At 37.1% G+C, this 27,293-nt stretch overlaps 1 protein-coding gene across 2 annotated transcripts in view; it reads left to right on the top strand.

Moving 5' to 3' along the window:
- IFIH1 (interferon induced with helicase C domain 1) overlaps positions 1 to 27,293 on the top strand; it is a 51,129-nt gene that overhangs the window by 14,176 nt on the left and 9,660 nt on the right. For both annotated transcript variants that reach the window (XM_053665164.1, XM_037140404.2), the window contains 7 exons: positions 8,659 to 8,763; positions 14,273 to 14,493; positions 20,032 to 20,242; positions 21,158 to 21,375; positions 22,525 to 22,641; positions 26,196 to 26,319; positions 26,856 to 27,119. In XM_053665164.1, the coding sequence (XP_053521139.1) occupies positions 8,659 to 8,763; positions 14,273 to 14,493; positions 20,032 to 20,242; positions 21,158 to 21,375; positions 22,525 to 22,641; positions 26,196 to 26,319; positions 26,856 to 27,119 (1,260 nt within the window). The remainder of the gene's footprint in view (positions 1 to 8,658; positions 8,764 to 14,272; positions 14,494 to 20,031; positions 20,243 to 21,157; positions 21,376 to 22,524; positions 22,642 to 26,195; positions 26,320 to 26,855; positions 27,120 to 27,293) is intronic.

The following is a 27,293-nucleotide window of genomic DNA, read 5'->3' as shown; positions in this document are numbered from 1 at the left end:
ATTAATTTTTTGTTGCAAAATTTACTCTGGAAGGATTTTGCCTACATTGACTTCTTTGACAGAATTAACAATAAAAATAAATATGAAAATATCCCTTAATGTCTAATATGCACTTGCATAATTTTGTTCTGATATAAATAATATATAATCTTTATTTTGAATTCTAATATATTGTGTTAAGATTTCAAATACAGTTACCAAAATGGCATTGAAAGAAACTTTTACTTAAAGTGCACATAATCTGCACATATGAATTTTCATATGCAGAAAGAAAAAAACTTGAATTATTTCCAATTTTAAATGAAGATTTCTGTAATTTTTATTTCTGAACCAGTTTCTAAATTTTTATTCAGTGCATACAAGTGTTAATTACTTTAATTTAATGCAGAGATTCCTCATATATTGTTTTTAGCTCCTTTTACTCATTACTACACCTAATGGGTGAGACAGACTGCCATTAGTAACAGTGGCCCAGCCTGAAATCGGTGGTAGTCCGGCCCCTCCTTCTTGCTAGGAGTGACCTATCAGCGTTCGCTAGTGGGCGGGTCTGGAGAGTGACTGCAACCCTCATGGGGGCTGGCATTTCTTCTTTTTTCTCCTTCCAGCTGCTTCCCGTAAAACAGAAGTGGTTAATTAAGGAATACCAAAAGATGATGGTTTGCTCTGCCATTTTTTCAAGTTAACACAATAATGTCTAAAGGATATTGGAATAGTCCTCAGACTATCAGTAGGATTTTAACACTGGGTTTACAGTATAGTCCTGCTTTCTTAAGTCACTGATCATCGTATCACAAGAAAATATTGGAAAACTTTGGTGTCTCTATAGACTACACATCCCCAGAAAACAACAGAGGGCAGAAAGCCTACATTCACTTTATGCCATTAAAATATTTTACTTACAGCAAGTACATAATTATGTGGATTTAAGAGTTCTGTAAGTGGACGATAAAAGAGTTCTGTAAGTACAATCAGTTTTAGTTGTCTGTTACTTTGTCACAAGGGAGTAGTTATTTTACATCAACATTTTTATTATGCTATTTCAGGAAGTAATGCTCTATAACAAAATGAAAGTAAATTAAATGAGATTCTCAACTAAATAAAAATTTTTGTACTTGGTATAGACTTACTTCGGTGCAGAGTTCCGAAGAATATCCCCCAAACTTCTTTTATCATTCTCTGTTGGATCTTGCTGTTGTCAAACTAGAAAATGCAAATACTCAGATTGGCCAGCAGAGGGCGCTTTTACATTTCTAAAGAAAATGTAATTTCACTGTTCAGTGTAATGTAAGGGAGTCGAACGTGCTGTGTGTGAATATACAGTGCGCATGCCTATGAATGCATGTGTATATTTTGATTTATATATTCGTTCACGTGAAGATTTTAAAATTCCACCCCAGCTAATGAGCTTACCAACCTGCTTGTTTTCAGACTTTAATACCTTCTTTTTCGTATTCCCCCATATGTTCCACTCCTTAGGTTTATCCGGTGACATTATGCTTTGGAATACGTTGTGGATATATTTTGCATAGATCATGTTCTGCAGGAGGGGTTTAAAAATTGACCTTTATGAAACAGCCTCCTTCTCCCCAGCAATCTGTTGTAGCACTTTTGTTGTTATTGTTTTGTTTTGCCTTTTTATAGACTGAAGCCCAATCTTAGATTTGCTCTATACTATTTTCTTTTAAAATGCCACAAAATTTATCCTTGCACTTGAGGACCAGAATAATGTTCTATAGCACTAATCTCTAGAAATTTAGAAATTTTTAGAATCTCTAGAAATAGATACCACATAGTGGTTGAGACCTTAGTGGGAAAGGTAATCCACAGAGAGGGTGGGTACCATTGTGTCAGGGCACCTAGACTCTTGCAGGATTGGCTCGAATTAAGATAGTTCTCCTTTACTTCTATATTTTTCTAATTTTAGTGATATTAATTATTGTACTGTTGAGGCAATCCAAAAGGCAGGTAGGAATTTGAGCTGAGGGGGAGAGAGAGATGCTGCTGCTGCTGCTGACTGACTGATATTGGTGTGTTTTTTTTTTAAATATAGGTTTGTACTGTATCCAAAACCTACCAAGAGCTGTCTAGGTCTGTTATGTGACTTACAATTGCATAATAGCTCTAGGAGGGTTACCATTCATGTTTCAGGAATGAGGACATTCTCCTGGAGTCAAATCTCCTTCCATCACTATACATTCCCCTGTACTCTGCTGCCTCCCTCACCCCCTTTCCCTCTGGTCATCACCGCACTGTTATCTGTGTCTGTGAGGTTTTTTCTTTGCTTAATCCCTCCACCTATTCCATCCAGCCTCCCAGGCCCCCTCCGCTCTGACAGCTGTCAGTCTGTTCTCTGTATCTATGACTCTGTTTTTATTTTGTTTGCTAGTTTATTTTGCTCATTAGATTCACATAGGAGTGAAATCACATGCTACTTGTCTTTCTCTGACTGGCTTATTTCACTTAGTGTAATGCTCTCCAGATCTATCCATGCCATTACAAAGGATAAGATTTCCTTCTTTCTTACTATCAAGTAGTATACCACTGTGCAAACGTACCACGGCTTTAAAAGAATACTCCTAAAAGTTTATTGTTCATCTTTGGAACAATTATAAAATACTGGCACAATGCATGTGGGATCATCTCAGGTGATGTTTGTAGGAAAGTTCTTAACTAGAGGAATGTATTAGTTTCAGTGCTGCAGTTGGCTGATACTGGCTTGCAGGAGCCAAATGTGGACAGGACTTCCTAACTCCACACAGTGACTTCGCACTGGGAGCTTCAAATCAGCCATGGTGATAACATTTACACTGTGGAAATTGGTGCTTTTTAATGCGGACCTTTTCCCCACAAGAGCCTGACTTCTGAACATTCACCAGGACACCCTTAAATGTGTCTCCTCACATATTTTCCTCATGCCTGCTTCTGTCTGCTTAACTTGTACACCTCCTCCTAAAGGCTGCCTGTCAGCTAAAGGCATTGCCAATTCATCTTCTTCTATTGTCGCCCCTGAACTTTGTTATTGCCAGGACTTTCCATGTGGTCATCTGACACATCACTCAAAGTGACTCTGCTCTAGGACTTTTTGCCTCTGGTACTGACTGGCAGTGAGAAATGGGTTGTTCTAGTGGGTACGGTTATCCCCAGAACTCTGTATTTTAATCCTTGTCTTTCTCTTTGAGACCCAATTCTAAAGGCCAAAGGGCATAGAGATACAATTTAAGCCAGCATACTTACACACAATTCAAATTTCATTCTGACAGAAACATTTCGGCAGTATAAACGCTCTGAACAAGAAGCTTCATGATAGCCATGTGGGCCTTTGGCTCTAGGAGAGCTTCCCTCTCCCCCCACCCCTGAAACGCATTTCCTAGAAGCTTGGATTCAGGAGAGAATATGCAAGGTGGGTGGAGGTGGCTTCTCTCCATTCTGTGGGAACACATGTTCCCTGGCATGGAGAGCAAAATCTGACAGACCAAAATGTGAGCCTGTATGTGTGTGTGTGTGTGTGTGTGTGCGCGTGCGCGCGCGCGCATGCACAGATCCATATACATGGAGCTGAAAATAAAAGTCATCTATTTCCTCTCGAAAAAGATTTAAGTTATTTCAAAAGAAAAGGAAGTATGTATTATTAGTAGTAAGAAAGCGAAGTACACGAGCAGTCCAGGCCGTCTTTGTGGGGCCCACACGTGCACGGGTGCTGGCAGTCTCGGGGGCAGTCCTCGCCAGCCTCGGCTGCAGGGAGAGGGGGGTGCAACTGGAGGGAAGGTGGGGATGGCTGAAGAGATGACGCTAAAGTGCGTGAGGTCAGAACTACTGCAGTAAATATAAAGTTACTGTGGCACGTGGAATTAGAGTATTTACAGACCCCATCAGCATGGCCTCTTGGGAGGACGGGACCTCTCAGCGCCCTTCTTTCTTGGTAGGCACAGGGCCCCTTGCGTGGCTTCCTGCCTTGGGGTAAAACCACGTTCCAGCAAACGGACTGCTCCACAGCCTGAGACCAGAGGTGAGAAAGGAGGAATGTTCTCTGAGCGAGGAAATACATCAAGGCTGAAAAGAGGAGGGACCTGACCTGGCAGGAATAGAAGTCAGAACTAATTTGTATCTTAAGGAATGAAGCTTAGGCTTTAAGTTGAGAAAAGGCAATGTAATTTATCGACCAATTGTTATAATAGCATTTTCCAGCAGAGGGCAGACTTTACATTGAAATAGATCTAAAATGGCCTTCAACCAAGAGGTTTTCGTTTGAATTTTTAAAAACTTCAATATTTTTAGTTCCCAAATAGTTTTAAAATATTTTAAAGTATTTAAGGTCCAGAGGATGTTAAAGATGAAATTTCTCAGGTTCCAGTTAATATTTGTCTTAAAATATTCAAGTTGTAGTAGCAAAATGAGACTCCCCCTCCACCGCCCACGGCGTATGGACTGGTTCTATCGTTGTAAGCAAAGCTGTTCTTTTTTGTGTGTTGTTTACAAAATTATTAGAGAAAATCCTCTCTCTTAACTACACGAGCATCAGTTTTCTTCATTTCAATAGAGTTTGATATGAATAACTTATTTTCTTTAACAGAAATAACCAGCGTTTTCTGATCTGTTTCATAACTAGCTTTGATATTTTCCATAGAGGAAATAACACCTATATAAAAGTTAGCTAAAAGTATTATGTAATAAAATGCCAATATTCAAAGCCTCTTTAAGCTGCAACTTCTTGAGAAGTCAAGATTTGTTTCTCTTCATGATTCATTTCCTTGATCTAACAGAATCATTCTCACAACAAACGAGAAAGTAGAAATACTGTGTATATTAAAGATTTTTTCAAAAAAAATTACATCACTTGTGAGCATGGATTTGGAGACGGGTCGGGCTGACTCCACAGCACATGTTGCCTTCAGGGTGACGCCCAGTCTCCCGTGGACGCTATTTTATCTCGTCTCTTTTTAAATCATATACACACGACTTTTGTCATTCGGACGTAACTTCAGATTGACCTACTGTAAAAAGTATAGAGTGAAGGAAGATATTTCTATACAGTCAGTTGCAGTGGTTTTTGGCTCATAAGCTCAATAGGTTGGTTTAATTTGGGCATCACATAAACACTTTCTCAGTCTGGGTTTTTGTGGGTGGGGGTGTGTGTGTATAACATGATTTTTGAAAATGGATGCAGGAAGAAAAGCTCTGGGAAAGACATTCTCAATGTTATGGGAAATGCCTTATAATACATTTTCTTTTGTTATTAAAATTATTATCTATAGTACTTACATTTCTGTGAAATAAAAGATATATCAAATGCATAAGAAATTGCTGTCCAGGAAACAAAACTATGTCCATGTTGAGAAACTGGAAATTTATATATCCTTAAAATGACAAATATATTCACTTTCATAATGATCTCTAGCAGGAATTATTGCAATTAATTTTTGTCAACAGGATAGAAATATTCTTTTATTTGTGTGCAGGAAAAATGTTTCATAACATTAAGTGGGATGGTTAAATTAAAGTTGACTAAAGTCTATGGATGAGATCAGAAATATTAACAACAAAAAACAATCCATCTAACTTTCTTTCTTGCAAAGACAAGCCGTGTGTGGTGATGACTTTGTAAGGCATAGAGATGTGAAATCTCACTGTGTTCTACACCTGCAACTAATATAATGTTGGATGTCAACTGTACTTTAATTCAAAAGAGCTTTACATTTCAGAGTAAAAACTAGGCATGAAATTAAAAAAAGACAAGCTGTTTTAAATTGATAGAAAATCTGACATTACAATGAAAATATCTAGATACTTTTAAAAACCTTTATTTTTCTCAGAAGTGTGCATACAGGCTTGTTTGCTGGTTCACAGAGCCGTGCACAGACCACCAGCCAGGCACAGTGCAGGGCGAGAGGTTCTGGAACTGGACAGAGACTCAGAAACCGGGGACTTCCAGCTCTGCCCTGCTCCGGCTGTGTGATCTGGATAAACGGTTTCACCTCTCTGACCTGTGGTTTCTCACCCATAAAGCAGAGGCGATGATGGGTATCTACCACCCAGGATGCTGAGGGTTTAAAATGTAATTTACATTATGTCGGCGAGAGCACAGTGCTCTGTGACACATTGCAGGTTTATTTTTTAGATGAAAATAACCCAAATAATGAACTTAATTAATAATATCCTATTTTTGGCAGCAGGTTTCATTAATAGTCGCTAATGATTTGTGTACATTGCATTAAATAGGTTCTCCAAATCGTATGTCTGTTAGAACAAAGCTTGGAGAGAATCTTGACTTTACGCTTACAGGGAGCAGATTTAAGATGATGGTTTAACTGCTAGTGATTACAAAATGCAGTGGAAATCAAATATAATTTCCATTTGGATTACACTTAGTTGGGAAGTTAAAGACACAGCATTTTATTTTAGCTAATATTAGTATTTTTCTTTATTTGTGGTATTGTCTTCACATATCAGTACCACATTCAATACAACAAATGAAAACCATGTCAAAATTTAATTTTTTGCCTCAAAAATCTGGGTCTCTACTTCTAAGATCGAGAATTATCCTTACACTGACATTTTCCCCATTTCATTTTTCACCTTGCTTTTTCTTACAAGTCATATTCTCTTTTCATCAGTACATCTGCCCAAAACACTCTTCTACTTGACAGTTCTATCCCACACTCTCCTCGGAGCTCTAACAAGGCATACCTCTGGGAATTGCAAAATGCCATATTTAAACTCTCTCAGTGAGATGTACAGGTTTTCCCGTGTGATCATGAGGGACTCCTCAAATCCGAGTTTTAGAGCTAATCTACGACAACTGATAAGCACAGTATTTTCACATTAGTATATTTATGTTGTGCTAATGTATTTAAACAGTATGTCTTTCTATTGAGAATTTTTCTACAAATTTCTTATTAGCTTGCTTTTACCTATCCAGAATGATGTCTCACATTTTAATTGGCCTTGGCTTCAATTTCCATATTTTCTAAGCTAAATAGGCTTATCCAGGTTTTCCGGGAGAGGTCACAAGATGTCACAGGTGGTCAGTGGAATACTAGTCGGCGGTAAAAAGGGACAAATTACTGACACGCACAGGGATGTGGATGCATCTCAAACTGCCTCTGCTTAGTTAAAGAAACCAAACATAAAGGCTATATGTTGCGTAAATCTATTTATCTGACGTTCTGGAAGAGACGGAAGGATAGGGACAAACCAAGTCTGTGACTGCCAGTGGGCAGTAGGAGGCAACTGAGTATGAAGCCAGGTGAGGGGACTTTACAGTGAAGGAAAAATCAAACTGTATACGTTTATCAAACTCATCAAACTACACACCTGGGAAGAGTCATTTATGATGTGTAAATTATACCTCAATACACCTGACTTTGAAGTGTAACTGGCTAAACAAAGAGAAGAGACCTGTAGTTTTATGTTAACTCTTTCCCGAGGAGTTTTATTGATAACATACTATGTGCCTGTTTTTCACCCATTTCTATTTCCAGCCTAAATGTGTGACACCCAGACTAGTTTTCAAGGGCTAAAGTCTCCTTTAATGTAATTTATTTAGTGTGTCTGGCTTAAGCATGAAGTAATAGTCATCTAACAAGTAGAAGTATTATAAAATGTTATTAATGGTAAGAAGAATATTATAAAATAAACTCTTACTTTGGAAATGCACCAAATACTTGGATTTTATTTCATTTTCCAACCACCAGTAATTAAGCCAAAGTGCTAAGAGATGATGTTACCTAATGTTATTCAACAGTTACCCGATATCAGTAGGTAGCTTGTACCGGCCTCATTTTAAATGAGAGGAAGTTAGACAGAACAACTGCAGTTTTCACAGATTCTCCCTATTCCAAAGGCAGCATTTGTAGCCATCTTCCCATTACTGTTACCAGTTTGGCAATAGTTCTGATCCTTGAGGACCGGATTGCAAAAATCCTTGGAAATAAACTGTGAGGAGAGTCGTCTTCCCTCGAGGGAAAGATTTTCAAAAGGAATTGATATAGTACTAAAAACAAAAAATTGGGATGGACAAGGGAAGGGCGTGTCCTTGCTACTCACATTAACTGTAACCATTTGGTAGAAGCTTAGTTTCATTATAGTAGAGAAAAAAAATGTATTTACAACCTCACATAAGCTCCAGCACAGTTGCAGTGCCAGATCTTAATGATATTCTTCTTGAGCAAATTTTTAATATTTTAAAGTTCTTTTTGTTACTGAACTCCTATTTTAATAACTAACCAGTGAATCAATGTATTTTATTATTGTTTTACTTTATTCATTAACTACCATTTTATGTGAAAATAACTCAGTAGTTTCTTTATAATATATTTTTAAGTGGCATTGTCAAGCCTAGATCTTTTTCAGGACAAAATTTACGTGAAGGGGGGATGACAAAAGTCGTAAGTCCTTACAAATTTGCATGAGCTCTCGTATTGGATGTATGGTACTGTGAGTAGGGTTGTGTATTTGACTTGCTACCTGGCAACTTCTCATTCAATGTGAAATTTGTAAATGTAGCTTGCCAGAAACTCTTACCTTTTATTCATAATTATGTGGGTGTGCCTTCCCAACTTGTATCGAACTGTACGTACTGTGTGCTGTAGAGGTGTGCAGTTAAAATATGTTTATCCTCGGAAATATTTTTAAAATATTTTAAAATGTTTTCCTTTGCAGAATCAGACACAAGTTTGGCAGAAGGAAGTGTCAACTGCTTAGATGAAAGTCTTGGACATAACAGCAACATGGGCAGTGATTCAGGCACCATGGGAAGTGATTCAGGTATTGCCTCACTGTTGTGTAAACCTTAAAAAGTGTGAAATGAGACGCCATGCAGTGGAAAGCATGGGGGCTGTTCCTACCCTCCCAAATGTATTTATGCAATTAAAGCAATTCTTTCCTACAGTTGAAACAGTTTTGGAACTTTGCCATGCACTTCCTTTAAAAGTACAACTTACAGAAGTCTTAGAATCAAGCTCTCTAATTTTGATCCAGTGCAGATCTTTTTGGTCTGGCATATGCCACCTTCTATAGAACCATGTTATCTACTTTATTTGTGGAATCTGTTTCATTTCATTTGACTGTTTTAAATTCTGTGTGTAATTTGGTACACTTTTTCCAAACCCTAATTTTTCTATTAAAGTACGTTTTAAATAAAAAAAAATTTGAGTCCCTCTTTAAATGAAGAACTGAAAATTACATGTACACTTAGAGTTCCGATTTCTTTTGCATAGGAATAGAGTTTACAAACGTATTTTTGTCACGGGATGAGAACTTCAGCAGGTGTTTTCCAAACTGCTCTCCACGTTAGGTACACAGCCCAGCAGGAATAAATGTGAGTGTGCTCCAGCACACTTGAGCAGCACTTCCTGTTATCAGATTTCCCAACTTTTGTCCGTCTGATCCGTTTCAAAGAGCTTCTTTTTGTTCTTTGCGCGTTTCCATTATTATCACTGAGCTAAAATGTTACCATCTTTTAAGAATGGCAGATGAGTTAGTTCTTGGATGTCTGTTACACACTTTCTGTATTTGTCTACATCTGAAATATATCATAATTAAAATTAATAATTTGCAAACAAAAAAAGTGCTTTATAATGTGGGCCGTTAAGAAGCCATAGGAAACTGGCAAATTAAGAAACAAATTACTTTAGTCTTTGTTTTGGAATTGAGTTGTAGTAAACCCTTAGAAAATATTGTGTACTGCAGATTATCCTGCTTTCTCAGAGAATGAAAGAAATTTAGATTTGCAATAGGCTTTAAGGGTCAAAATAATTTACATAAGGATGTTTACCTGCCCTAAAAGCTTTCAAATAGGGGTGTATCATCTCTTTTGTTTAAATGTCCTTTCTCTCAATAATGTTCCTGAATCCCTTGTAACAAGTTGGTTTGAGGAAACCCAATTCACCAAATGTCAGCCATAACATTAACTTTAACTAGGAGTGGTTCATTCATTTTTTCTGTTCAATTTAGTCAGTGTTTGTTAAGTTCTTGCCATGTGCCTATTTCTATGGATTATATTTATTTTTTCTATGCTTGTTATACAGTTGTTTAGTTTAATTATGTGTTTAATTAAATGCTATTGATTGTTGAATTCAAATATACTCTCGCTAATATGCAACATTTTATGGGTAGTTTTAAGCTTCTGGACTTCATCCTAATTTTTGTTTGTCCATGTAAGGGCTTTTCAACAGTATGCATTTATTCTATAGATATTCAATGGCTGTCCTCTCTGTGCAGGGTGTTTTATCTGGTTTGAGATGCTGGCAAATGTAACTGTTTACTAATTTTCAGTCCTCAATGTGGCATGAAAGACGTGATAAATCTAAATGCAACCTACTTTTAAAAAGCAAATACATTTTCAAAGGCAAATACATGTGAAGACAAACACATTTTCACAGGCTATGCATTGATGTTTTAGATGGGTCAGTGCTCAGGAAAAAGAATTGCTTTGCATAGTGGGTAGTAGAATTCTGAAATTATAATACTATGGAATTCCTTTCCACTAGGTACGTGACATGGGATAAAACAGAAGTCATTTTTTAAAGGTTTAGATGAATCACTAATTGGTAAACACATATTGAATCACTGAAAAGCATTACAGTATTTGAGATCACATTTTAACCTCCGAGGGTGACGTCCTTTGTCTGCCTTCAGGGGTTACATAGTAGGCCATCAGCATCATGGATGTGACCAGCACCAGAACATTATGATCCTCTGTGAAGTGTTAGGCCATGGTACAAGATAATTAATGATGCTTTTAAAGTTTAAATATTCTAATTATACCATGGAAGGCACTTTTGTTTTTCTGTTTCTCCTTTTCAGAGAGATATACTGCTTAACACAAAGTAGCATAATTTTTGGAATACAAATTGGCCTGGTTTGTAGAAAGTGTTTCCTTACTATTTCTAGGTAATAGCCATTAAAACTTGTCCAGCTGGAATGATGCATTTTTTGTGGTTACATACTATAGGTAAAAGAGTACTTTTTCAATTTCAAACACATGCGGTGACAGACCTTTTCTCTCCAAGAATAACTCAGCTGTCAAAATCAATGTGAGAATGAAATTTGCCACATGGTGTAGTTCCAATAGAATGTTATTATTTAAGCCCTATTTGATTTCATTTTTCTGACCGTTTATATGGCATAGTATAATTTTAAGGTCTTTCATCAATATTTGTTATAGAGGAAGGGCACAAAGTTATTCAAAACCCACACATATTTAAAACGCCATTTTCATTATTGCATTTAATTGATTTTGCTTTGCGAAGAGAGCCAAAAAGAAACAAACAAACAAACACAACCCAAACATTTTTTTATAAAGGAAATTGGCTGCTGGCTCATTGACACCAGTCCAGTTCTCTCCTTCTGGTGACAGAAAAGAGAAAATTCTCTTTTCATTGCTTATGGGGATAAATTCTTCCAGTCCTATGTCAGAGGATGTGATAAGGCAAGAATCAGGCTGAATATTTAACACTCACCCAGCTCTTTTTCTTTGGATGCTATTCTCACAATAAATCCAACTCTAGTTTTTTCCAAATTCACTCTGTGCTTCTCTCTTAAACTTGGGGACACCCATCGAGTTTCTTAGATTTGACTCAAAAATGTGGAAGATTATTGAACTGTCGCTCTAATGGCCAGATGTTTTTAGTGCAGTAGTGCAGTGCCCTGGACTCTGAAGTCCCTGAGGAGAAGGACTGTGTTACTGAGGACACGTGGATGTAATAGGCACCCAGTGAATGGTTACTGCAGAGTGAATTGGTAGTACGTGACTACTTCAGTGGCAGTGAGATGTAGTGACTTTGATTCCAGACCTAAATTTGTACACGGTAGCTCTTACAACAGTCTAAGTCTTCTTTAGTTTATTAGTACATTATGCGTGTGAAGTAGTTTATTAGAACATATTGATGTTCTACTCATTTGACTTAGTTTTAGATTCTTGGGAAAGACACTTTGAAGTTGATCTAAGTTTCTCTCAAAAACATGAAAACAAAAGGGGAAAAAGATGGGTTTTGTAAAGTACATGCATCTATTGTGAGGAAAGCAGAATTTTATTACTATTTTTGTAAATCTATGCAAAAATGTACCTAGAGTTAAATTAAATAAAGAGAATTTGCTAATATCTTTTAACAGACTTGCTCTATAACAGAGTAATTTATCAAAGTAAATTTCTGGTTGTTGTTAAACACAATTTAAAATACATCTTCCTTTATAAATATTGTGGCATTTTTAGAAAAGTCATGTAATACTCATAATATAGATGGGATACTAAGATTTTGATCATATATAACAGCCACTTAAGAGAAGTAATGATATTCTTAAATAAATTAGAAACTTCCATAAATAGAATAGAAGATGAATTGCTTTAATTGATGTGGACTAAAAATAAGCATGGAAAAAACTTGTAAATGTACATTTTTAAATGTTGGTGATTTTGAATGAGTTTTTACTGAAAATCATATTAAATGAATCAGCAGCTGATCCAGTGGTAACTTAATTGTATTGCCTCTATGTTTATTCATCCACAGAGAAAGCACATTTCCTGCCAGGTCACTAGATGGCTCTTCCTAAGTAGTATTTGGTGTGAATTTTCCTACCTGTTCAGGTGGTACTATCACCAGTTAAAACGCAGTTAAATGCAATCATCCATTTGCTGAAATGGCACCATCAGCAACTTTTTTGAAGTTAATGGGATTATGTTAGCTTAGTTTTATTGCAGTCTTTGATAAGGGAAAGGACACTTATTTCATGTGTAATGAAATACTGATAAGTGCTGTCATTTCATTTTTTCCTATGACTACATAAAGCATAAGTTAGGCTTTTAAACTGATATAATATTTATTTTACTGCATTCCACATGATAAGTTATACATTTTTATATCTTTTTCCCCTGGCTAATATAGATAAATATGGTCACTTCTAAATGAAAGATATTCAAACCAAGATGTACAATAATGACTTTATCCAAATGTTTATAAAATTAATGTATGTTAGTACTCACTTTATTGGTACATTAAATTTAGAAATCTATGTAGTCGGAAATATTTTTAATTGCGCTTTGAGTTTCAGGAAAATGTGAATGTGTGCAGACATACGTATAAGGATGTGATACAGATCACAATTTAAAACTAAATGGCAAAATTAGTCACAATTCAGTTTAAATGAACATTTTTTCTTTTTTAGTTTATGAAAACCTACAAATTAAAGGCTGGTATGGGAAGATTTTTTCCCTTTGTCTATAAATATTGCTTCTGTTAAATCTGGTTGGTTCAAATGCCAAGAATGGTTTGTTTTTCTTTTTTTTTCAAAGAGAGGGAGAGGAAGATCAATGTGTGGTTGCCTCTCATGGGGACCTGGCCCACAACCCAGGCATGGGCCGTGACTGGGAATCAAACTGGCGACCCTTTGGTTCACAGCCCACACTGTATTCACTGAGCTACACCAGCCAGGCAAAAATGTGTTTTTTTTTCTACCATTTAAATTTTTTAAAAGATTTTATTTTTTATTTATATTTAGAGAGAGAGGAAGGGAAGGAGAGAAACATCAATGTGTGGTTGCCTCTCATGTGCCCCCAAGTGGGGACTTGGCCTGCAACCCAGGCATGTGCCCTGACTGGGAATCAAACCAGCCACACTTTGGTTCACAGCCTGTGCTCAATCCACTGAGCTACGCCAGCCAGGGCTTTTGTTGTTGTTGTTGTTACCATTTTTAGATATTTGAGATGATAGATACATAGATAAATGGATGGATGGATCAGTGTACAGGTTTTTGGTGTTTTGTTGTTAGACAAAGTGTTTCCGAAGAAGGAGAGTAGTATCAGCTATAAAATCTTTTTTACAATAAAAAGCAGGGGGGAATCCAGAACAAGGAGGACCGAGGGTTCCTGCTTACCCAGTTCCTCTTGATTGGTGGGTGAAAGGGCTGAGAGAAACACATGGGAATGGTCCAACAAAGAAATGGAAAGTCCGATGCATTAAGAACTACAACTGCCAATCTTGTACCTTTCTGCACTTTCCCCTTGGCTTCACCCATTCTGTGAAAAGACTCCCACATGGTGTGCACCCTCCAGGCTTCTTCCATGACGGAGTTCCTGGGTTTTATCCTGCAAATACAAAGTGGGCACACACCCATTTGGTGCCGAAAATAGGAAATGAATTGGTTTGGAACATACGTGAAAAGCACTTTAAACACAGAGACCTATGTTCCAGATAAGGGTTTCTTAGCCTTGGTCATTTTATTGCTCATTCCCTTATTTATTTTTCCCCTTATTTTTCTTCCTTTTATCTTCCTGCAGATGAAGAGGACAAGGCAGCGAGAGCATCCCCTGAGCCAGAACTGCATCTTAGGCCTTACCAAATGGAAGTTGCCCAACCAGCCTTGGAGGGAAAGAACATCATAATATGCCTCCCTACAGGGAGTGGGAAAACCCGAGTGGCCGTTTACATTGCCAAGGATCACTTGGACAAGAAGAGAAAAGCATCCAAACCAGGAAAAGTTATAGTCCTTGTCAATAAGGTATTCATCAAACAGCGCGTAGTTGTCTATTTTCATTTTATTATTTTGAAGCATTTCCATAGTGACATTTGTAACAATAGATCACACAGGTTTAATTATGAAACATATCAAAGGAATTTATTTCATCTTAAATATATGCTTTTTAAGCTATATGTAATATCTTAGTTATTAGCCTTAAAAATGGATTTTTTATAAAACCAAATTAAATCAAATAACTGTATCTTATTTATAAAGAGTATATTTACCCACATATTCTTTCAGGTTGACTGGTACTAATTTAAGTTCTCATTGCATGTGAACATAAATGACCTCAAAATATCACTAGAGTCTAGGATCAAATATTGTCTTCTAGAGTCTCTTTAACCATTGGCTCTTAGTCAAGGGTGACAAGTACTCTTTATCCAGAATGTATATAATTTATTTTAAGAGAAAGAGAAAATTAAATTAATATTTGGCTGATTTATATTGGATTAAATACATAGTTTTCAAAGACTTTGTATATATAAGATATGCATATCATTAAATGCAACTGAGGTGTTCTTTCATAACTCGTATCTTGGGGCATTTGAACGCCATCTTCCAAAACAGGTATAAATCTCCTTCATTTTAAACAAAGTCTAGTTATTTGAGCTTTATTCAGGTAAGTGAGAGTCTATTGATTTATACATTTATAAACTTTGAATATATTAATCTTTAACATTTTAGGGAGTAAAATGGAGTATACTTTTCCATGAGCAGAAAGTCTTTTTTCCCCATTACTTATGGTAACTAGATTCTCAGTTATTCCTTTATAGAAAATGTAGGAATATACTATGCATCTTTCCTGTATCTTTTATATTTCTATTATGATAAAAGTTCTTCCTTGCAACCTGCTTTTCTTTTAATCCTCATCTGAGGGCAACTTCATTGGTTTTTTAAAGAGAGAGAAAGGGAGAGGGAGAGAGAGAAACATCGATGTAAGAGGGAAACATCAGTCAGTCGCCTCTTCCACGTGCCCCAACCAGGGTTCAACCCAGCAGCCCAGTATGTGCCCTGACTGGGGAGCGAACCTGCAACTTTTTGGTTATGGGATGATACTTCAACCAATGGAGCCACCCAGCCAGGGCACAACCTGTTTTTCAGGACTAAAGAAACATATTCAGAATTCATGATCTGAATGATTTCCATCATGTAATTACAAATGCATTATGTATATATGTATATGTGCTAAGCCTAAAGACCTCTCCTTTAGACTTGTATGCACATTATTAGAACGGCTTTATTTCTTTTGTGGTAATGGTGATACATTAAAATGTTCATGTAGCTTTTCATATATTCTTTTTATTAAGGATATCTTTTGGCCTACAATAAATTTAGGTGTTTGACACTGGACAAATTACTAACTTTTCTCACTTTAGTTTTCTCATTTGTAAAAGGAATAAAATAATACCACCATGTACAGTTGTTCAGAAGTTTAAATGAGGTAATCTAGCTATGGCCTAGGAATAACTCAGTGAATATTATTTCTTTCTTTCACTCCTCCTCTTCATCTTCCTAACTAATGAAATGAAGTTCTGTACTCTTTAACCAGTGAGCAGGGTAATAAGTGTCAGGTCCAGAAAACAAAACAAAAGTTAACTGGATTCAAAGCCACTTAAACTGATGTGCTGAATACCATTTGAACTCCAGCCGTTCACTTCACAGAAGTCTCATCTGCACTCTCCAACAGCTTTTCTGCTTATCTGCCTCTCTGTCATACCACTTCCTCCAAAGTTTGGAGCCTCAAAACGTAGGGGTTATTTTTGATTCATCTGCTTCCTTCACTTCCTTTATAAGATGACAGTGTCATAGACTATTAGAGTTGAAGGACACCTTCAAGATCCAGCTCTTGTCCACTGCCAAGTGGTTCTCTCACGTCTGCTGAGTAACTTCTCATATCGAGGATGTCTCCCTTCTAACAAGACAGCTCAATCTATTCTTTGAATGGCTGACACTGCTAGAAAACTTTACATGTATTCATCAAAATCTGTTTCTCTGGAAGCCACTCTCATTGGTTAGAGCTCTTTTCCCTGTGATGATAAAGAGTAAGTCAAGTTGTAAATCTCTTGTCTCATTATAGCACTCCACATAGAGAAGGCGGCAAGCATTATGCAACATCTAAGTTATTTTTCTTTTTCGTTCCTGGGATACATAGTCCCCCAGTTCCTTTCACTGTTCTTCATATCATATGGTTTCCAGACTGTCCATCATCCTGAATGCTCATACTTTTCCAGACATTTATCTCAGACCCTCTTAAAACACAGAGTCCAGTGTTGAACAAAATACTATAGATAGAGTCCGACAGTGCAGAGTCAAGGAGAGATTAGATGCGACACTTGGTCCATGGCTGGGTTTGCCTTGTCACCCACAAACTCATCTGCTGCTTGCTGTAACCTAAAAAGCCTAAGTTCATTTGAAAAACCTGTTAAACTAGACCTCTTAAGTTCTGTTTGTGCAGTTAATTTTTGAGCCTAAATATAAGTACTTAAGTTGATTTCTTCACATCATTATGTAGGTTGGTGATTTCAGGTCTTGTGTGTTTTGTATTCATCTAATACACCTTCGTTTTTGTTATAATGCCTTGTTCTCTCAGGGCTAGGTTCTTGTGGGAAATCTCCCGCCCCAATGGGTCTAGGTGATTCTTATGAATTCAAATTTGCAGCCACGTTTACATGTTAAATTATCCTCATTAATTATTCATATCAATTGCATTGTTGTGTAGATATTTAAGGATATGAATTTAATGATTGATCTGCTTCCTTACTATTTTTCTCTAAGAATTAATAGAAATTCCTCCATGGGTTCTTCCATTTATGTCATAGATTTTTACTTTATTATCCCATTTCTTTGAATTTAAAAGTCATTTTAGCTTTAATTATTTTTGATTGAGGCAGAAATCTCTGGCCCAGTAAATAATCTAACCTGCATTCTGTGTTTGACCCAAGAACACATGATTATAACCCTTGATCTGGAAAGGAAACATCCTGTCCCCTAATACCATTTACTTTCATCTCCCATCTCCTTACTTTCCAAAGTTATTGCCTTCAAATGCAGGGAGAGATGAAAACACCACCTGTGTTTCCAGACTTTCTATTTCCTATCTAGGGCTTCAACATCATGAGAGATAAATCCCAGGTTCCTTCAGATGCTATGATGCAGCCCCATATGATTCAGCAGAAGTGAGTAGCAGTTGGGTTTGATTAGTCTTGGCAGGCACTCTGTCACATCTCAGGAAAAGGCTCCAAAAGGACCGCGCACCTCCCAATTAGCCATGTCAGACTTGCATCTGGCTTCCTGTGTGTCCTTCAATAGGATGTCAATGCCACCCAGTGTGAATATCAGCATTTCCAACACCTGCTACCTCCTGTGCCAGCTTCTTTTTGTTCTGGAGATGAGAAGATGCTGCTTCTTTGACTCACCCTTTATGGACAAAACCTCAGGTCCCTATGTCACTTCATGGTATAAAGATTCTTAAACCACTCCGTGGCATTAGGGTATTTAAAGACAAATGAAATGCACGTCCTATCCCCAAGAAATCTATAGTGTAACAAATTAAAAAATGTGTATTAGTAATGTAATAATACTGTATTATACTTTACATTTTCTTTTTAAAACCACATAGCCATTGTTTGGAGTAACCATAATTATCCCCTTTTTACCCATCAGAACACTGAAGCTCTGAGGCTTTAATTAACCTGTCAGGGATCATCCAGCCAATAATCAGCAGAACTGGGGCTTGAACCCTTTTTTTCTGAAGTCAACTGGTCTCTCTCCACCACACTGCTGAAATAAAAGGATGGGTGAAATATCAGGGAAGCTTTCTGGGTGCCAGCAATAAAGCAGCCTCCATTTTATTTAATTTTTCACAATGACCACACCACAGGTTAACATTAATCTCACTTTATTGATGTGGAAATTGAGATGAGTAAGTAACTTGTCCAAGGTCACACAATAAGCAAGTAGCTGCAGTGGCTGCTTTCAAAGCTTTCTTTCTTCTGGCTCACATACTCTTTCTGCTAACTGTAATTCCCATTCTCTTCCTCAGAATAGTTCCTTCTTACATTATCGCCTCTGCCTTGTATAAGTGGAATGAAAAAAGTACAGTTGAGCCCTGGCTGGTGTAGCTCAGTGGATTGAGTGCGGGCCTGCCAACCAAAGGATTGCAGTTCAATTCCCAGTCAGGGCACATGCCTGGGTTGCAGGCCAGTTCCCAGCAGGGGACGCACAAGAGGCAACCATACATTGATATTTCTCTCCCTCTCTCCTTCCCTTCCCCTCTAAAGATAAATAAATAAAATTTATTTTTAAAAAAGTACAGTTGACCCTTGAACAACATGAGGTTGAAATGCCTGGGTCCACTTATACACAGATTTTCTTTTCAATAAATACAGTAAATGAGTTCTCTTTCTTATGATTTTCTTAGTAACATTTTCTTTTCTTTAGCTTACTTTATCGTACAAATACAGCCACTTCTCAGACAAAGGACCAGGTGTGGGGTTAACTCTGAAGATTGTAGCCTGAAAGAGTGAGACTGCCTTTTATCTGCTTGCTTGCAAAGATGACCCCTGCTGGCCAGGCCCCGGATTGCCTTCTTTATCCTGGCCCTGGCCCTCCCAATTTCCATGGGTCACTGGGTTTCACCTCCACATTCATAGTTTTGCAGGACAGAGTCCTCAGAAGATTTACATCTTGGCCTATTAGTGAATGAGAAGATACTGGAAATCACAAATTGAGTCAAGTCGCCTCAGGGCCAATACACTCTCATTAGACAATGCCAGTTGTCTAGGAAAGCTTTTCCTCTTTTTTGCTAGATTTATCTGTTTCATTTTTTTCAGCCACCACAGCCATTCCAGCAGTCCGTTCCTCACTTCGCATCCACTCTCCCAGCCAGTGCCTTGCTGTCTCACTGTCTGCTCCCTCCCTCCAACCTCCAGGCCTGTTGCCTCTGGCCTGATCCCAAAACAAACAACAGTAATAAATCCGCCCTAAATGGAACAGAACTCACAAGGGCCTCTGAACTGTTACACTAAGTTTAAAACACTCTGCTTGGTGCTCACAGCCCTTTGAGCCTGGCCCTTTTCTACCAATTCAAAATTTATTTTTTAATTTCAATGTATTTCTTCACTGACCCATGGTTTTGCAAGATTAAAATGTCTTCTAAAGCCTTCTTTTGGGTAGTCAGTTGCCTCTTCCTCTTTGCTGTCACTTGAATGTATTTCCATGGGAGAATCATAACATGGTATTATATTAATTTGTTGGTCTATGTGCTCGGCCAGAGAGTTGTCAGCCACATCTTAAACAATGTTGTGTCCCAGACACAGTGTCCACACCTGGTGGGCATTCAGTACATGCACACTGACAGATGAAGGAATGGAATGGTGAACAGGTTGTGATGCCTACTGAACTGATGGTGTAAAACCTTCATTAATGCTTGACACATAGTAGGCCTTTGATCCATACTCCTTTGGCTTTGACATGCTCTCTTTTCTCTTTTTTTTTTTACTTTTGGCATTTTTAAAGGTACCATTAGTTGAGCAGCTCTTCTGCAGAGAGTTTCAACCATTTTTGAAGAAATGGTATTCCGTCACAGGATTAAGTGGTGATACCCAATTGAAAATATCATTTCCAGAAGTTGTCAAAACCCACGATGTTATTATCAGTACAGCTCAAATCCTAGAAAACTCCCTTTTAAACTCAGAAGGAGGAGAAGATGATGGCGTCCAGTTGTCAGGTTGGTGGAAGTGTATATTTTTGACAACAGAAGAATTCATATTAATATTAATACTAATAGAAGCCAAATTAGTTAAATAATTTTAAACATGCTTATCAAAAAATTAACTTAGGTTTATATTATCTTTTATTGTTTAAGTCTTCATTAAAACCCTTTTATTTCTTTGGGGAAACAAAAAATTTAAAAAGTTTTTAATTAGATCACTGTTCTGCATACAGATATTATTATTACATTAAACAATCACTGGACTTTCCATTTACTTCTTAATTCTCAGTACTGACAAGTTCCTTTTATATGCTATGTATCCTATTAGGTCTGCCTTCTTTTCCATAGAACAAATACACAATCTTTTCTATTTTGTAAGAAATTGGAAGAGAAGGTAAGAGAGAGGAATGGAAATAAGTACAAATAATTATAATAATTCAATGTAATGCACAAGCATGCCAAAAAATTTCTCTTTAAATAGTGCAGTTTTTATTTGATATAATAAATGTAAAATTCACCCACTTAACATTAAACATTATATTAAGAAAAAAAGTGTAATCCTGAGAATTTTAGATAATAATCTAAAATTATTCCATCCCATAGTTTGAATTCCATCCCATAATACTCTTTAGGTCTATAAACTTTCTAAAACTCATCTAATGAAATAGGCATAGTATCTAACAGGGAGAGTTTCGTGATTAATACACATAAAGTTTTGAATGCACAGGTGATTAGGATAGTCTTAAACAGTGAAAAATGTCAGCGCCAGTATTCTGCCCAGGAAAAGACATACCTATGGCAGCTCAGTTTACTAGCTTAAAGGTTCTTTTTTTTTTAAATGTACCTTTTAAAAATGTTTTTTTAAGGTTACGTACATTTGTCTGTATCTTACTGGTACGGACAAATGAACCATGTGAATTTTCTTTTAAGACTTTTCCCTCCTCATCATTGATGAGTGCCATCACACCAAAAAAGAAGTCGTCTATAATAACATCATGAGGCGCTATTTGAAACAGAAGTTGAAAAACAAGAAACTTGAGAAAGAAAACAAACCAGCAATGCCCCTGCCTCAGATACTGGGACTGACAGCGTCGCCAGGTGTTGGCGGGGCCACCAAGCAGGCCAAAGCTGAAGAGCACATCTTAAAAGTAAGTCATGAACTTTATGTGTAAAAAAGGAAACCAAAGCTTTAGGAAATGCCAGTACTTCTTGGGTTTCTTTAAGTAAGGTTAGGTGCAAGTCCCATTGAATGCATGCAAGAAGGTATGGCTGGGTCAGCAGCTAAGTGAAAGCCGTTTACTTTAAAGTAAGTATAGTCAATTTTCTACAAAACACTCATATGCCTTAATAACAACTATGAGAGAACACATCACAAAAATCATAGGAAGCTGATGTAATCAATGATGTGGGGGCAAATTAAATACCTTCTTCTAAATATCTACACCTATTATAAAATGATCTATTTGATATTGAAATATGCACAAAACTATGAACATTTCCAATTTTCATACTAAGTGAATTTCAAAATTACATATTTTCTACTGTCTTTTTGTTCTGTATGATTCTCAGATTCTGGGTAATTCAAATTAAGTGGGAAAATGAGATATGTGAATCTGTAATTAAAAATATATTACCCATCAGCTGCCTCTAAATGATAACAACACAAAAGTACTATTGTTGACTCAAGTGTTAAATGAATTCAGAGTAAGCCAAGAAGTGTGCTGGCATCAAAGCAATTGCATTTGTATTTTAAGTCCTTGATTTTAAATTTAGTTCAGTAAAAATAATTTAAGGTAGACAGAGGTATCATTATTGGCTCTAGATACAATTTAGTACTGGGATTGAAGACAAATTCTAATGTAGACCCAGGCACACAGGCTTCAGCTGCTCCCAGCCTCACACCATCTTCTTTATGTGTAAAGGAGAGTGGTAATATGACCTGTAGATGTTAAAATGACCTTTGAAATGCCTCGTGTGATATGGTTTTTTCATAAGCATTCTCTGCTCATCTCTGCAAGTGGCTACACCCTTCCCATATCAATTTTTCCAGCTAGAAAATCAAGTATAAGTAAGGAATATAAATACACTTTTCTGGAATTATTCACCAGCTTGATTTAGAAGCTCCTTTTTACTCTATCAGGACAGGTTGCTTTTTGGTTACTGGTTAATCAGATCCACCATAAAGCAATACAATAATGCTATGTTTAGCAAGTAATGCTACTTATTTCTTCTATAAAAAACTACATTAAATCAATGAAAGGGAAAAATGTAAATATTGAAAAATGTCTCTTTTCCAGATATGTGCTAATCTTGATGCTTTTACTATTCAAACTGTGAAAGAAAACACCTGTCAACTTAAAGACCAAATAAAGGAGCCATACAAAAAGTTCGTAATTGCAGATGACACCAGAGAAGTATGTGCTTAAAGTGTTGTATTTATTTGATTGCTAGTACCACTCAATTGAAAGATACAAAGATTATTTTATATGCACCATCTGAATAATATTATTTTAAATTTTTAGCAAAAAGTTACAATTTTGTCCTCTTTTACTGATGTTAGGCCATGAAACACTGCTGTGAATTCTCTTTTCCACTCTTTTTTAGTTTTCCAGTTTATACGAAGAGTAGCTCAGTAATTGGCTACAGATGAGCCATGAGGGGCTAAAAGTATGGAAGGTTACAGGTTACAAAGCTAAACTACAGGGATTATACTGTATTTTGCTTTATCCTTATTATTATTATTATTATTATTATTATTATTATTATTTTTACTTTGTTGGTGAATTCCAGGGTTGGACTTCTGGCATACGCAAGTACCAATTTCGTTGCTACCAGATTACAGTTGGCAAAGATAATGCGAATCCTCCCTAATTTGCATGTTTCTTAGGAAAACATTGGCATGGTAAAGAAGTGAAATACCTATTTTAATGGTATTTTCTGCATGACTGTTTTCACCAATAATAAACAGTGACTGACAGTTTGGAACTCATGACAATACATATGTCAACACTTTCTTTTGTGAAATTTACAAAGCAGGATAAGTTTTAGCTCTATGTGCTTGATAGTGAGTGTAATCATTGAAAATCTACCTTATAATGATGTTAGGATTCAATGGTATGAAATACACATAATGAATAATCTTGTGTTTAAAATGTAGTGGGCACTAAACTAATGTGAGTGACCGTCAGTTCTCACTGAGTTTTACTTTAAATTCTGTTACTTATCTCCCGCAGTTGTACTGGCCAATTTGGTGTACTTTATTTTCCTTCACTTTTTGTTACTTGATAAGGTTAAATGTGTGTTTTCACTTATAATCATTAATAAAACACAACATTCCTAGGGTATTTTATTTTATTTTATTTTTTGCAAGGATGTAGGCTGGGATGAAATTGCTGGATGTGACTTAGGGTATATATTTTTAAAAATCTGCCATCTTACTCTTTTTTTTACTGTTTCATATTTTTTATTTTATTGATTATGCCATTACAGTTGTTCTATTTCCCCCCTTCATTCCCCTCCACCCTGCACACCCCTCCCCCACCATTCTCCCCCCTTTAGTTCATGACCATGTGTCTCAAGTTCTTTAGATTCTATATTTCCCATACTATTCTTACCCTCCTCCTATCTATTTTCTATCTACCGTCTACGCTACTTATTTTCTGTACCTTCTCCCCCCCCTTCTCCTTCTCCCACTCCCCTGTTGCTAACCCTCCATGTGATCTTCATTTCTATGGTTCTGCTCCTGATCTAGCTGTCCCCTTTAGTTTGCTTTTGTTTTAGGTGTAGTTGTTGATAACTGTGAGTTTGCTGTCCTTTCACTGTTCATCTTTTTTATCTTCTTTTTCTTAGTTAAGTCCCTTTAACATTTTATATAATAAGGGCTTGGTGATGATGAACTCCTTGAATTTGATCTTATCTGAGAAGCACTTTAGCTGCCTTTACATTCTAAATGAAAGCTTTGCTGGATAGAGCAATCTAGGATGTAGGTCTTTGGATTTCATGACTTGGAATACCTCTTTCCAGCCCCTTCTTGCCTATAAGGTCTCTTTGAGAAATCTGCTGACAATCTGATGGGAACTCCTTCGTAGGTGACTGTCCCTTATCTCTTGCTGCGTCTAGGATTGTCTCCTTCATTTTAATCTTGGCTAATATAATTATGATGTGCCTTGGTGTGTTCCTTCTTGGGTCCAACTTCTTTGGGACTCTCTGAGCTTCCTGGATTTCCTGGAAGTTTATTTCCTTTGCCAGAATGGGGAAGTTCTCTTTTATTATTTGTTCAAATAAGGTTTCCACTGGTAACTGTTCCTCTTCCCCTTCTGGTACCCCTATAATTCAGATGTTGGAGCATTTAAAGATGTCCTGGAGGTTCCTAAGCCTCTCCTCATTTTTTTGAATTCTTGTTTCTCCATATTTTTCTGTTTGGTCATTTTTTCCTTCCTTCTGGTCCACTCCCTTCATTTGAGTCCCAGTTTCCTTTCCATTACTATTGGTTTCCTGTACATTACCATTCATTTCAATTAGTTTAGCCTTCATATGTTCCTCTAATTTGTGACTAAAATCAACCAGTTCTGTGAGCATCATGATCACCAGTGTTTTGAACTGTGCATCTGAAAGTTTGGCTATTTCTTCATCGCTTAGATTTATCGGCTCTGGGGCTCTGAGTTGTTCTTGAGCCATGTTTTTATCTGTCTGTGCCTGTTACATAGGAGAAGAGGCACCTTCGATGTTTTTCACCAGGGCGGGGCTACCCAGGTCGCTGGTTTGTGACGCTGTATGTGGGGGCGGAGTCAGAGAGGGAGCAATGGCGGTCCTCTCTGCTCGCCCAGTCCACCTCACTGCTCGCCCCGGCCTGCTTATCCCAGCGCAAATGTGTGAGCCTGCCACCCTGCGCTGGTCGCCAGGGCCTGAGCAATCTGTCTCAAGGCTCGCTTCTTCACTGGTTTATCTGCATGTAAATGCATGACCGACTGCAGACAGCCAGCTGCGCCTCTTCCCTGGGTTCCGCCCATAGCTAGTCCGCACCTGGAATCTGCACACTGCCCATGTTGGGGGATCTTTTTTGCCTGACCCGCTCCACTGCTGGCTTTGCCCCTCTCACCGGTTTAGCTGAGCAGTTTGTTGTTTTCAGATTCCATATTCGATTTTCTATGTGGTTTGGTTGCGTTTATTATTGTTAAAACTTTGTTATTTTTAGATTTGGTTGTGCGAGGACACAAAGTGTTCCCACCTATGTGTCCATCTTGGAGACCATCTCTTACTCTTTATTAACTTTTAGGATACTATTTTATTGAAGTATAACACTCAGAAAAGTACTCATTTGAAGTGATAGATTACTGCATTTTCATAAACAAAACACACACGTGTAACCAAAATCCAGGCGCAGATGCACAGCACTGTGGCACCCGGAAACTCTCCCCTCCCCTTCCATTGCCACACCCAGGGACAGGGCTGTCCTGGCTTCCAACACCAAAGATGGGTGTTCGCTGATCTTGAACTTTCTATGAATGACATCTTACAGTATGTACTTTTTTGCATCTAGCTTTTTTTGAAACTCTCTTAACTTTGAATTTTGGTATAATGCTGAAACCAGTTCTTCTAAGGAGACTAGTTCTCAAATTAGATTGCAGGCTTTCTAAATAACTGGGCATTACTTTAAAATGTTTTTTAAAATTAGTATTAGCATCTACAGTTATCATTCATTAATTTTTCTTTTATAAAATTTTTAAATTGAAAATTTCAGAAGGGGTATGCAGTGTTGGTGTGGATGTATCTTGAGGGTAGAGACTTTTAAAAGAAAAAAATGATAAAAAATAAATGTACAAACAGGTGATCAGAGATTAACTTGTTACTTTGCTTAGACAAAGATTATTAATCAAATTTATTATTACATAGAAATTCTTTTCACAAAGATAATGTTATTCCTTTAACAGTGTAAACACATAAGAATAAGTGTGTAACTTATTTTTAGGATCCATTTAAAGACAAACTTCTGGAAATAATGACAAAGATTCAAACTTTTTGCCAAATGAGTCCAATGGCAGATTTTGGAACTCAACCCTATGAACAATGGACCATTAAAATGGATAAAAAAGGTAATTGGGGTTTTTACCAACACTTAGTTTATCCCATGTTTATGCCCGTATTGTGCCAAGACTATCTCATATGTTCCCAAGGAAAATTAAAGCAAATGCAAATGGAATTTCTTTGTTCTAAGTAGGGCTAGGATAAACATGTTCTAATTCTTTCTTTAAGGAAAGAGGCACCAATTCATTCATTTTCTCATTATCTCCAGAGTCTTCACTTGTTGTACATTTAAAGTATTAAGATAAATATTAACCGCCCTTCCTCCAATTGCAAATTCAAGTAATATGCTTGTCATGCCATTCTGCTGACTCAGCATGGAGGGTGAGGTGTGTTCTGCTGCAGAACTCAAGCAGCAAGTCTAGGAGTTAGAGCATTTGCACCCTTTTAGAGCTCATGGCACGTTTGCAGTCTTGCTTACTCATTTCAGAAACAAAATGGAATGCATTCTAGAGTCAGTATTACAAACATATTCTTGTCCCCAGTCAAGTATTAAGGGTGTGTGTTTCGATCGTCCATTCACACTACATAATATATTCTTTCACAGCTGCAAAAGAAGGAAATCGCAAAGACCGCCTTTGTGCAGAACATTTGAGGAAGTACAACGAAGCCCTGCAAATCAATGACACAATCCGAATGATTGATGCATATAATCACCTCGAAACTTTCTATAATGAAGAAAAAGAAAAGAAGTTTGCTGTCCTAGATGATAGTGATAAGAGTGGTGACGACGGTGATGAAGATGAGAATGATGAAAAGAACCCGTCGAAACTGAATGGGACGGATGAATTTCTCATGAATTTATTTATGGGTAAGAATCACTGTGACATTGATTGCGTGGCCTCATGCATTTACCTCTTTGGTGCGAACTGCTGCTTTATAAGGGCCTCCAAAAGGCCCTCTTAAAATAACATTTTGTTTTGAAAGAAGAAATCCCGCTAGTATCTAACTGATATGGTCACAGTAGCCATGGATTGTACAGTCA

The sequence above is a fragment of the Artibeus jamaicensis genome, unplaced genomic scaffold (assembly GCF_021234435.1).
Source record: "Artibeus jamaicensis isolate MK-2021 breed Jamaican fruit bat unplaced genomic scaffold, CSHL_Jam_final contig_391, whole genome shotgun sequence".
Classification (NCBI taxonomy): Eukaryota; Metazoa; Chordata; class Mammalia; order Chiroptera; family Phyllostomidae; genus Artibeus; species Artibeus jamaicensis.
This window is presented reverse-complemented; position numbering and strand designations above follow the sequence as displayed.